Source organism: Hylobates moloch, unplaced genomic scaffold, assembly GCF_009828535.3.
Source record: "Hylobates moloch isolate HMO894 unplaced genomic scaffold, HMol_V3 SCAFFOLD_22, whole genome shotgun sequence".
Lineage (NCBI taxonomy): Eukaryota > Metazoa > Chordata > Mammalia > Primates > Hylobatidae > Hylobates > Hylobates moloch.
In genome coordinates, this window is record NW_026652297.1 from 3,068,273 (window position 1) to 3,080,161 (window position 11,889).

Below are 11,889 nucleotides of genomic sequence, written 5' to 3' on the forward strand. Positions count from 1 at the left end.
TTTTTTTTTTTTTTTTTTTGTAGCGGTGGGCTTTTGCCATGTTGCCCAGGCTGGCCTTGAACTCCTGGGCTGAGGCAGTCTTCTTGCATCAGCCTCCCAAAGTGCTGGGATTACAGGTGTGTGCTGCTGTGCCTGGCTCAGTCTTTATGCCTTTGCACACACTTCCCCTGCCCAACTCCCTCTTTATTGTCTGAGTACTTCCTCTTTTTCCTTTAGGAGCCAGCTCAGGTGTGACCTGAGAATTATGTTTTGGAATCACTCTTTACCCTTCAGTGTTGATATACTGCTCCAGCTTTCTGTCCACATAATACTATGTGCTTTACTCTTACTCTCACACTGTTTTGTAATCCTGTCTTTACTAGTCTTTTCCATTAAAGACTGAGTTTCATGAAGGCAGAAACTGTCTCCCTCTCTGTATCCCTAGTTCAGTATGCCCAATAAATGTTTGATGAATGAGGCTGGGCACGGTGGCCCACGCCTGTAATCCCAGCACTTTGGGAGGCAGAGGCGAGCAGATCACAAGGTCAGGAGATCAAGACCATCCTGGCTAACACGGTGAAAGCCTGTCTCTACTAAAAATGCAAAAAATTAGCCAGGCGTGGTGGCATGCGCCTGTAGTCCCAGCTACTCGGGAGGCTGAGGCAGGAGAATCGGTTGAACCTGGGAGGCAGAGGTTGCAGTGAGCCGAGATTGCGCCACTGCACCCCAGCCCGGGCGACAGAGCGAACTGTCTCAAAAAAAAAAAAAAAAAAAAAAAAAGTTTGATGAATGGATGAAAGCTGGTATCAGAAGCTATTTCTTAACTTTGGGAAATCTTTAAGTCTAGTAGAAATTGTTAAGATATAATCTAGGAGTTCTTGTGTTCTGATTTCAGTGCTCTTGAGACAAAAACTTGGAGTTTACACAGGTCACAAGCCAGCTGCACCAAGAAAACTCAGTACAGGCATACTCTGCTTTTGTTTCCTTAAATTGTATTGGTCTATTTGGTTAGCTGTGCTAAAAATAGCATCTCTTAGTGATATTTCAATTTGAAAATTATCTAAGAACAAAGCTGTTTTTACTGCACTCTGCCTGGCAGCAGAGGGTTTGGGAGACCCTGGTCTTGCTTCCTCTGGATGCTGAAGAGGAGGAGGTAGTGCCAGATCAGGAGTCCCCTCAGAGGTGTCTCATAGCACATTCTTGGATCATTCACTGGAATCAGGTAGAGGGAGTATGTGTGGCCGACTGGGATGTGTTACTCTCAAAAGCACCTGGAGATTGAGGCAGACACGTTCCTGCAACATGTGTAAGGAAAGATGGCTGAGTAGCCAGTTACAGCAACAGCCTGCTTCTCCCCGGGGGATGAGGTGGGAGCAATGAGTTGTCCTCAAGTGAGGATATCCTTAGATGAGGCTTAAATCAACTGATGTGCTTAATTGAATTCCTGCAGTGTCCCACACATATTGTACTAGAGCACATATTTGGGTTCCTATTGTTATTTTTACCTGTGATAATAAAGTTTCTGACTGTAAAACAGAACCTGGAGATATCTTCTTTTTAATAGAGATGTTAGTATATTCCATTTTTCATCTTGAGCCACTCACTTTCAGTCTTAACTGCTGATTGACTGTTGGTATCCAACAGCCAATGGAACCCTGGCATTTTGCCCTGTCAACACAGGAGTACCATCTGTGGTGAAAGAGAGTAACTATAGGCTATATAATACATGGAGAAACAATTCACGGTTTGTTTGCTTTGCCATTCTGCTTCCTAGTGCTTTTCTAGGAATGTATTGTGGAAGTGGGAATAGGCTGTATAGCCAAAGATTGGTATTCATGGCACAAAGCTGAAAGCTGCTACCATCTTGGTGGTGGGGCAGCATGCTCTCTGGTATTAGCAAGGGACTGGGAGAACCAAGACAAGAAAGCCAGCATCCCCTTTGAAATGCTCATTTAAGTCAAGCTCCAGATTATACTTAAAGAGAAGTCATGGCCAGATGTGGTGGGTCATGCCTGTAATCCCAGCACTTCGGGAGGCCGAGGCAGGTGGATTGCTTGAGGCCAGGAGTTTGAGACCAGCCTGGCCAACATGGCAAAACCTCGTCTCTACTAAAAATATGAAAATTAGCAAGGCGTGGTGGCACATGCCTGTAATCCAGCTACTCGGGAGGCTGAGGCACAAGAATCACTTGAACTTGGGAGGCAGAGGTTGCAATGAGCAACCTCTGCCTCTGCACTCCAGTGTGGGTGACAGAGCGAGACTCTGTCTCAAAAAAAAATAAAGAGGAGTCATAACGTCTATTAGTTTCAAGGCCCTGGGCTGTGCCAGGGAGACACATGATAGCTACTGGATATTTATTTTTTGAGACGGAGTCTCACTGTTACACAGGCTGGAGTGCAGTGGCGTAGTCTCGGCTCACTGCAACCTCTGCTTCCTGGGTTCAAGCGATTCTCTTGCCTGAGCCTCTGGAGTAGCTGGGACTACAAGCATGTACCACCACGCCCAGCTAATTTTTTTTTTTTTTTTTTTTTTGAGACAGAGTCTTGCTGTTGTCTGCCCGGGCTGGAGTGTGATGGCATGATCTCGGCTCACTGCAACCTCCACTTCCTGGGTTCCAGCAATTCTCCTGCCTCAGCCTCCCGAGTAGCTGAGACTACAGGCGCCTGCCACCACACCTGGCTAATTTTTTTGTATTTTTAGTAGAGACAGGGTTTCACTGTATTAGCCAGGATGGTCTCGATCTCCTGACCTCGTGATCTGCCCGCCTCGGCCTCCCAGAGTGCTGGGATTACAGGTGTGAGCCACCGCACCTGGCCAATTTTTGTGTTTTTAATAGGGAGAGGGTTTCACCATGTTGGCCAGGCTGGTCTCGAACTCCTGACCTCAGGTGATCCACCCACCTCAGCCACCCAAAGTGCTGGGATTACAGGCGTGAGCCACTGTGCCCGGCCTTTTTTTCTTTTTTTTTTTTTTTTAAAGATAGTCTCCCTCTGTCACCCAGGCTGGAGTGCCAGTGGCGTGATCTCAACTCACTGTAACCTCTGCCTCCTGGATTCAAGTGGTTCTCCTGCCTCGGCTTCCTGAGTACAGGCGCGCACCACCATGCCCAGCTAATTTTTGTATTTTTAATAGAGATGGGGCTTCACCATATTGGCCAGGCTGGTGTCAAATTCCCAACCTCAGGTGATACGCCCACCTCAGCCTCCCAAAGTGCTGGGATTACAGGCATGAGCCACCATGCCCGGCCAGCTATTTAGATATTTTATCAGTCCCACTGTATATTAAATGGCAAGAGAGAATCCCACCAATTCTAGTCTTCTAGTCCTTTTATGTTGTTCCCAAACCAGTCCTGGGTCAAATATGTGTGGAAAATGGCTGAGAATGGACAGGATAGCTAAGCAACTCTCTGTGCATTACATAGAGATACCAAATCCTACTGGACAGAGGAAATAATATAAGGACATCCTCAGATGAGGCTTAAATCAGCCAATGTGCTTAATTGAACCCCCACAGTTGACTTGGCACTAGAGGGAGGACAGATTCAAAATAAGTAGACATAGTCTTTGCATATAGGGAACACACAGTTTAACGGGGGAGACAGTAAATACACAGACTTATAAAAGAAGAAAAACTCCACAAGGTAGTAAGTGCCACATTGAGTGGTTAAGGTCATTCAAAGTAAGGCCTTGATGTGGCATGCCAGGAAATAATAGGTGTAACACTGGGATCAGTTTTTGAACCAGGACTTCAGCATGACAGCCAAACAAAGAAGCAAATCAAAGGACAGTGTACCCGTGTTCTGGGGCAAGGCATATTGGCTACTGTATCTTTTTCAGCCACCACTATACTCACAGTTGGTAAGCATTTAATCAGCAATAGTTTCAGTCCTAAAGGACAGCAAGATAAATGTGTGGCATAAATTTAATTCAGAATCTGGGCCAAAGCCTGATGATACCAAACCTTTAAAGCAAAGTGTCATCTGGAGCTGAAGGAAAGGCTGCCTGAGCAAGAGGCAGAATAAAGGCTAGAAGACTAGGAGAACTTGGGAAAGGTTTACATTTCATGAGGTGTTAGTAGCATAACCAAAAATCACTACTACAAATTGCCAAGGTTGGTGAGAGCTGTTCTCAGCTGGGTAGGTCGCTCAGGGGTCCTCAGGACTGTCCACCTGGGTGCGCTGAGGCAGGAAGAGTAGGGAGGAAGGCTAGCGGGTGGCTTGGCTGAAGTTGAACCCTAAGGTTGAGCTAGCCCTTCTTCCCGGTGTGTGAACCCTCTAGGTCAGGGGTGGGGCTCATCTGGGGAACCTACTGAGAGTGCCACGCCTGGCTCATTAGTGGCTGTCTGGGGAGGCCTTTTGAAGATGAAACACTTCATAAGCACTCATTGTTTCTGTGTTTTCGGACAAACTAGTACTTTGGTCCTCGGGGACTGTTGATCTGGCTCAGTTGCACTAGTCTGGAATTTGCTGCAAACTGAGAAGGGTGGTGGGGGAAATGTCAGAAGTTTTTGTAAAAACAACCAAACTCCCACCAAACCCCCATGCGTTAGCTTGTAAATAGGATTCCTCCCCGTCCACCTTTCACATTCTTGGGTTTGGATGCACTTTGTCTTGACCTGTCCCTTTGGCTGCTGAGTTTGGGGTGTGTGTGTGTCTCTGGTTCCCAGACTCTGTAGAGAATGCCAGCAGCTGGCATATGGTGATTGCTGAATAAGCTGCCCGCTGACACATGCCTCCTGCAGGCACAGAGAACTGGCTTGTATGGGTGATTCTGAATCCTCATTTTATTATTGTTTCAAAGATGCATTTCTGTGGCTATCCTGTGCCACAGGGAAGAGAGGGAAGAAGAAAGGGAATGAATGAATGAATCTTTGATTCTGTCTGTTGGGGCGATGGCTGGGGTGAGCAGATAGACATTTTATACCTTCATAATGATTCTTTTGGTCCTGTTCATCCTTTCGGCAGGTATTTGTTGTTGTTATTATTATTATTATTTTGAGATGGATTCTTGCTCTGTCACCCAGGCTGGAGTGCAGTGGCATGATCTCGGCTCACTGCAACCTCTACCTCCCAGGTTCAAGTGATTCTCCTGCCTCAACCTTCTGAGTAGCTGGGACTACAGGAGTGTGCCACCACGCCCGGCTAGTTTTTGTATTTTTAGTAGAGATGGGGTTTTACCATGTTGGCCAGGCTGTTCTCAAACTCCTGACCTCAGGTGATCCACCCGCCTCGGCCTCCCAAAGTGCTGGGATTATAGGCATGAGCCACCACGCTTGGCCTCAGCAGGTATTTGTTACGTGCATACCATATACCAGGCATAGCATCCAGTCTGAGTGAGCTGTCAGTAAAGTCAGTAGAGACCCTGGGGATTAGTTCAGTTTTTCAAGTACTGTGTGCTAGGCACTATTCTTGGTACTGGAGACAGAGCAGTGAACAAAACACATAAGGAGCTGATATCTTAGGCAGAATAAAACGATCAGCAAGAAATAAATATATAATGTATCAGATGGTGATAAATGTTATGAACAAAGTAAAGTGGGATAAATGGGGTAGGGAGTGGTGTGTGTCTTCGTGTGTGTGTGTTATACATGTGGTTGTGGGAGGCCTCTTTGGTAGGTGACACTGAAACAGACAACTAACTGAAGGGGGTGAAGGAGTAATCTGTGATGGTTATCTGGGAGAGAAGCATTCCAGGCAGAGGTGATAGCAAATATGAAAGCTTTGGGCCAGGCATGGTGGCTCATGTTTGTAATCTCAGTTCCCTGGGAGGCTAAGGCAGGAGGATTGCTTGAACCCAGGAGTTTGAGACCAGCCTGGGCAACATGGTAAGACCCCACCTCTTTAAAAAAAAAAAAAAAAAAAAAGCTTTGAGGCAGGAAAGGAAAGTGTTGGGGAATTGGAGTGGAGTAAGCAAAGAGAGAGTAGTAGATCTCATAAGAGAAGTAGGGGAGTGTAGGTCATGTAGGACCTTGTAAGCCATGGTCTGGGCCTTGGGTTTTACTGAAAAGGAGCTATGAAGCCACGAGAGGGTTTTGAACAAACGAAACATATGACCTGAGTTTGGTTTTAAAACCACCCTAGATGCTATATGGAGAATAGGCCGAAAGGCTTAGGGAAGAAGCAGAGAACCAATGAGATGACTGCCTCATTGCAGCAACCACGTGGGACAGCCCCCTCCTTGGACGGGCCACAGTAAGCCAAGGATGCACCTAGTTGAGGAGTCAAGGGGTAGCCCCGCCATACCCCACCTCTCTACTCCCAGTGCACTGTTGTTTGAACAGGGCACAACATTAGCAGCTGGCATTCCACAGAGTGTAAAGGATCAGCCTCTTTTAAGAGTGCGGCTTTCTTATTCCTCATTTATTTTGGTGTGAAAGAAAGATGGAGTTGCAAAAATATAGGAAGGGAAGAGGCAGAGTCTCTTGATTAGAGGAGAGAGCATAAACCTTGGGAAACTGGCAAGCCTGAACCTTGTCAGGAGTCACAGAGAGCCACTCCTCATTCCACTCCCTCCTCTCCCACCCTTGCCAGAAGTCTCAGGGTAAGTAAGGTTAGGGGAAGGAGGGGCATTAATGATCTTGCAATGCCTTGGGGTATAGGGTAGAATGTCAGAACTGAAGGGACTTCAGAAATCATCTAGTTCAATCCCCCTTCCATTTACAGGTGCAGATATGGAAAAGTGAAGTAACTTGCCCAGAGTCACACGGTTAGATTACTGGCAGAGCAGGGATCCTTAGTGTTTACTGCTTTGTCTCTGTTCCCAAAGACTCAGTATGTATCTGAGTGGGCCTTGGTATTTATAGTCCCCTCAGGCTCTCGGTTTGTCATGAATGAACTCTAGCCATGACCTTGGGAAATTCTATTTACGTGGAAGTCCTGACAAGCAAATGATGGTACGATGTTACATTTCCTTTGTCTAGGATCAAGTCTTCCATAGCAGGGACCAGGCCAAAACCAGACTGCCACTGCCCCTACTTGGGCCCCACTGTCCCCAGAAAGCAGCTGCTGTGATCATGGGCAATATCTTTGGAAACCTTCTCAAGAGCCTGATTGGGAAGAAGGAGATGCGCATCCTGATGGTGGGCCTGGATGCTGCAGGAAAGACCACCATCCTATACAAGCTGAAACTGGGGGAGATCGTCACCACCATCCCTACCATTGGTAAGAGCACAGCTTGGATGTGGGCTTTCATGCCGGCAGCCGAGGCAGGGCAGGGACCTATTCCTGGTTCCCCCACCTGGCCTCTTCTCCCCAGGCAAGTCCATACAATTTGTGGGGTTCAGAAAAGAGGGCGGTGTTGTTTAGCTTACTACCAGGTGCTGAGGCTGCTGTTTGCCCACCTAACCTGGCTCTGATGCGGGAACTTCCATGGCCTGGCACTCAACAGTTGCCCTCAGGCACGGAGTTGGTTTGTTCTCTGTGTTGTTTGGAAAGCAGGTAAAAGGCTTTGATGTTCCTGCCAAAGGCTTGGATTTACTTGGGTTTAGATCTTTGGTGGCCAATCTTGGTTACAGTTTGCTGAAGGGAGGGAGAACATTTGCCATGTAGATGGGGGCTCCAGTCAGCATTGTCAGCTGGCTCTGCCTTTGGGGCTCCAGGATGCCAGCTTACTTCCCTTTCTTCACTCTGCCTCTCAGGCCCCATATCTTAGCTGAGGCCGACCAACTCTGATGGCCAAAGTACTGGAGTAGGGTTGAGTCATTTTGTAGGAGGGAGCACCAAAGACTGAGTGGAAAAGTCAGGAAAGTTGGCCCACATTACCTAGGCAACTGTGAACCTCTCAACCAACCTTCCTCATCCTCTTCGACTTCTCTTAGGTTTTCATTTTGGCCTTCAGGCTGCTAGGTTAACGATTATCAGGTCTGAGGAAGCCTTAGCTTTTGTTCCATTGTTGGTGTCGTGGCCACCACTGGGGGAAAGCAGAACCAAACTCATTGTGGTGGTGTTTTGCGGGGCTAGTGTTTGAGGCCAAGTGGCCATTGCCTGTTTTTTTTCCAAAGGGTTCAATGTGGAGACAGTGGAGTATAAGAACATCAGCTTCACAGTATGGGATGTGGGTGGCCAGGACAAGATTCGACCCCTCTGGAGACACTACTTCCAGAACACCCAAGGTATGCCCAGGCCTAGCGTGGGTTGGTTGGGTATGAGCAGAGAGTGTGGCTGTCTTTCTTGTTTATGGGTGGCCAACTGTTACCCTGCTGCAGCTCCTGGGGGCAGAAGAAAGGGAGGAAAGGGAGCAAATATTTAGAGGGTGTCAGGCAGGTGTGGTCTTTTGGTTGGGGGGAGGGGGTTACCTGCCATCTTAGTGCAGCCCATGCTCTGCCTTCCTAGGGTTGATATTTGTGGTCGACAGCAATGATCGGGAGCGGGTAAATGAGGCCCGGGAAGAGCTGATGAGAATGCTGGCGGAGGACGAGCTCCGGGATGCTGTACTCCTTGTCTTTGCAAACAAACAGGTGAGACTTCTTCCCACCCCTGAATTTGGGAGACAGCAAACTGGCTGTGGAAATTGTTGGCTCTTGGGCCTATTATATGGTTAACCCTTTTAGTATGCTGTCAATGTTAGGAGTGTGGGAAATTGAGCACTTGGCTTCTTTATGCCCCTCTTCTTGTGCCCTACCCCAAGCTTTATTTAGCAACATTTCAGTCCTCAGGAATTGCCTCAAATCTTTCTTTCATCTTGCCTATTATCTACTTTAGGAGAATTGGCCTCACTCCTGCTGTCAGACAGACCTGATTCTTTGGTCAGTCTGAATCACGTCTCTTGCTTCCCCACCAACCTCGTATTTGGTTTCCAATTCTTCAGTACAGTGACCTCTAGTGCTTTGGATCTTGAGTTCTAGGTGACTAAATCCAAAGTAGCTCCTTAGGATCTTGTTCTGGGTTTCCTAAAATAAAGGAGGAGGGGAAGGTGCTGGTACACATTTCTTTGGTAGATGGGTGTTCTAGAAGCCTTTAAAAAATCCTGAGGCTTCTTTTTATGTGTCTCCCACGTGCTCCAGGATCTGCCTAATGCTATGAACGCTGCTGAGATCACAGACAAGCTGGGCCTGCATTCCCTTCGTCACCGTAACTGGTACATTCAGGCCACCTGTGCCACCAGCGGGGACGGGCTGTACGAAGGCCTGGACTGGCTGGCCAATCAGCTCAAAAACAAGAAGTGAGAGCCAGACAGCCCTAACCAAGCGCCCCACCCACCCCTGACATACCTACTGTCACCCTGCCCCAGTCCTACCCCTTCCTCTCCATTGCAAGTGTGGCCAGGGCCCTGGGTATCATGTCCGCATGCCCAGCAAGAGCCTTGCCTCCCCTGCTTCCCCTCGTTTTTCCTGTCCACCTATATGACCAATCCCTAATTGCTGTCCTGATGATGAGTCATTCCAATTTACTGGATTTAAAACAAAAACAAAGTTGTTACGGTTTCATGGGGTGGCCCCTCTCTCTCTCACCCTCTGGGTTTCGGGAGGTTGAGTGGGGTATTCTCTTTGTTTGGCAGTGGTTGCTGTCCTCTTGGCACCTGAGTCCTTTCCCTGTCCCCACAAGCCCTTCTACTCCCTGTTTACCTTTCCTTCGCCACCCTCTCCCTGTTCTACATGGAAATTGCACGGGCCACTCTGTGTTTGCGTGCATGTGTGCGCCTGTATATACATGTATAGAGAGATATATTTGTGGGGGCCGGGGGGAGCGGGGAGGGGGTGGAGTGAAGCTCAGGGCTTGCAGCCAGGACACTGCCCACTGGAGCCTGTCATCTGCCCCTTCCGTGTTGGTGAGATTAAGGGAAGAAGGTGGGAGGGCATTAGTCAGGCCGGACTGCCCCAGTCTTTGACTGGTTACCCTCCTCTCTGCAGGTAGGTTTTTCTGGATGATAGGACAGATGATGGATTCTCCACCACCATTTTCCTTGTACTCTTCTCTCTACCCTTCTTAGGGCTGGAGGATGGCATTTATCTCTAGATGACTGTTCCCAAGGAGATGCCACTCTGCTCTGCCTTACTGTTGGGAAGGAGAGAGGAACCCACTCACTCTTATCAGCTTAGAGTGTTCAACTGATCCTCCCCCACCATCCTCAGATCTGTTCCTCTGGAGCTTGACTGAGAGGTGGGGATGGCAAGTCCGCGGTGTGTGTTAGGGACCCAGGGCATTGGGGGAAGGGAGGTGAAGGCCTCAGGTTTTCCATCTTCATTCTCTTTTGTTAGTAGGAGAAGGTGAGGCATGGACCAATCCCATTCCTGCCTTCCAGTGCCCCACCACCCTTCTGATCTTGGGGTTGGATGGTTCATCTGTCCTTGGTCAGAATTTTCTCACCCTAGTACTCCTACTGGCCTGACCAGGGCTGACTAGGTGTTCTAATGAGGAGCTGGGAAGTGGGGTGACATAGCTGACCTTAGTATCAACCCCCCTCTTCTCCAACTCTTGTTTTCTAGTCCAAGATATGCTAAAGGATGCAGATTTTCTATTGTTTCCAGGCCATCAGACCATCCTTGCTGTCCCTTCACCTTCCGTGCCCCTGCCCTCCTCACCCACTTCTCATAAATGGATCTGGGGGTTAGAGTGGAGGAAATAAAATCCTGAAGTGGTTGTCAGTGCTTGTAGGATGCAGTGGTCTTCAGGGTTCTCCCCGCATTATTATGTAGTTGTTCAGAAGCTGCTGCTACTGCATCTCTCCATCTGCAGGGGGCACTTGTCCCTGAGGTCCTGGCCTGGGTCCTGACTTCTGTAGTTTCTGTGAAGACGTGGCTGTCCTGTGGGCTCATGTGTGTGCTGGCTGCGCCCTGAGCTCCGAGACAGCTGCCCATAACCTTTCTGCTAAGGTCAGGGCCCAGGGCCTCCCACAGCATGGCTGAGGGACCCCTTCCCAGTAGGGCTGTCCCAAGCTCCACTCCATGGAGCCAGGTTTCCTGGCCACTTTTGTCGATAGCAGGTGGATCAATATTAGTAACCCCATCCAAGATTGAACTGTGAAAGAGAGGTTCCAGGGGTATCTCCCTCAGTGCCAGTTACTTAGTGATGTGTTACCCGGGATGCAGCAGGTGTGTGCAGGTATCTTGCTCTCTAGGCCTGTGTGTGTGGGTGTGGGTGTGGGTGTGGGTGTGGGTGTGTTTGTGTGTGGTGGTTGTAGGGGGGGTGTTGGAGGTTCTATTTCATTTAAAAATGTATTCATTTCCCTGGCCCCACAGATGCTTCCCTCCATACTTTTTATTTGCTCTATTTCCTCCGATTTATTTTGTCCTGCCCCATTGTCTCTCTTTCCTTGAACTCTTTCCTTTTCAATCTCAACTCATTCACTGCTGTTGCTCATTTGCCCTTTTCCATGTATTTTTTCCTACTTAGGATTTTCCACTCTATCTTTGTGGTTCATGAGGACTTTGCCTCTTCTCCTGCCTCATTCCCTGACTTTCTCTAGTTAGATGCCAGTCCTAAATAGGTTTTCCTCACTTCAGGCCTCACCCCTCACCTTGTTTTTTGGGGGGCTCCAGGGACCAATCTGGGGCTGAAAATGTTAGGAGGTTGCCTTGGTGCTGCCCCAGATCTGTCCAGCAGGGGGCAGTAAGTGATCTTGGTAGTATCCCTGGCTGCTAAGCCCTTGGCAGGGGTAGTCCTTTCTACATTCCCATTCACTTAACAGCTCTTTTGGGATTGGGTGTTTCATTCCATTTCTGCCCACTCCCTCTCCTCTCCTCTGGTAGGTTTAATTTTATGCTTTCCCTGATTCCAGCTTTCTGCTTCCTGAGGACTCCCTGCTACCCCCACCCCAAAGTTTGTCTGTGGTGTTATAGTGGTAACTGCAGTTCCTCCTCTGGAATGTAGACTGTATATGTTTAATAACTCACCTTCTCTATCCTTGCTCAAAATGTGGGATAACGCGATGACTGTGACCCTGGTTGGAAATTAAACTTGTTTTATGCAGCTTT

General features: G+C 48.4%; 1 protein-coding gene across 2 annotated transcripts in view; it reads left to right on the plus strand.

Moving 5' to 3' along the window:
- Positions 1 to 11,889, plus strand: part of ARF3 (ADP ribosylation factor 3) — a 21,883-nt gene extending 9,994 nt beyond the window's left edge. For both annotated transcript variants that reach the window (XM_032144185.2, XM_032144186.2), the window contains exons 2-5: positions 6,898 to 7,138; positions 7,978 to 8,088; positions 8,309 to 8,433; positions 8,980 to 11,889. In XM_032144185.2, the coding sequence (XP_032000076.1) occupies positions 6,991 to 7,138; positions 7,978 to 8,088; positions 8,309 to 8,433; positions 8,980 to 9,141 (546 nt within the window). In that variant the 5' untranslated portion in view covers positions 6,898 to 6,990 and the 3' untranslated portion in view covers positions 9,142 to 11,889. The remainder of the gene's footprint in view (positions 1 to 6,897; positions 7,139 to 7,977; positions 8,089 to 8,308; positions 8,434 to 8,979) is intronic.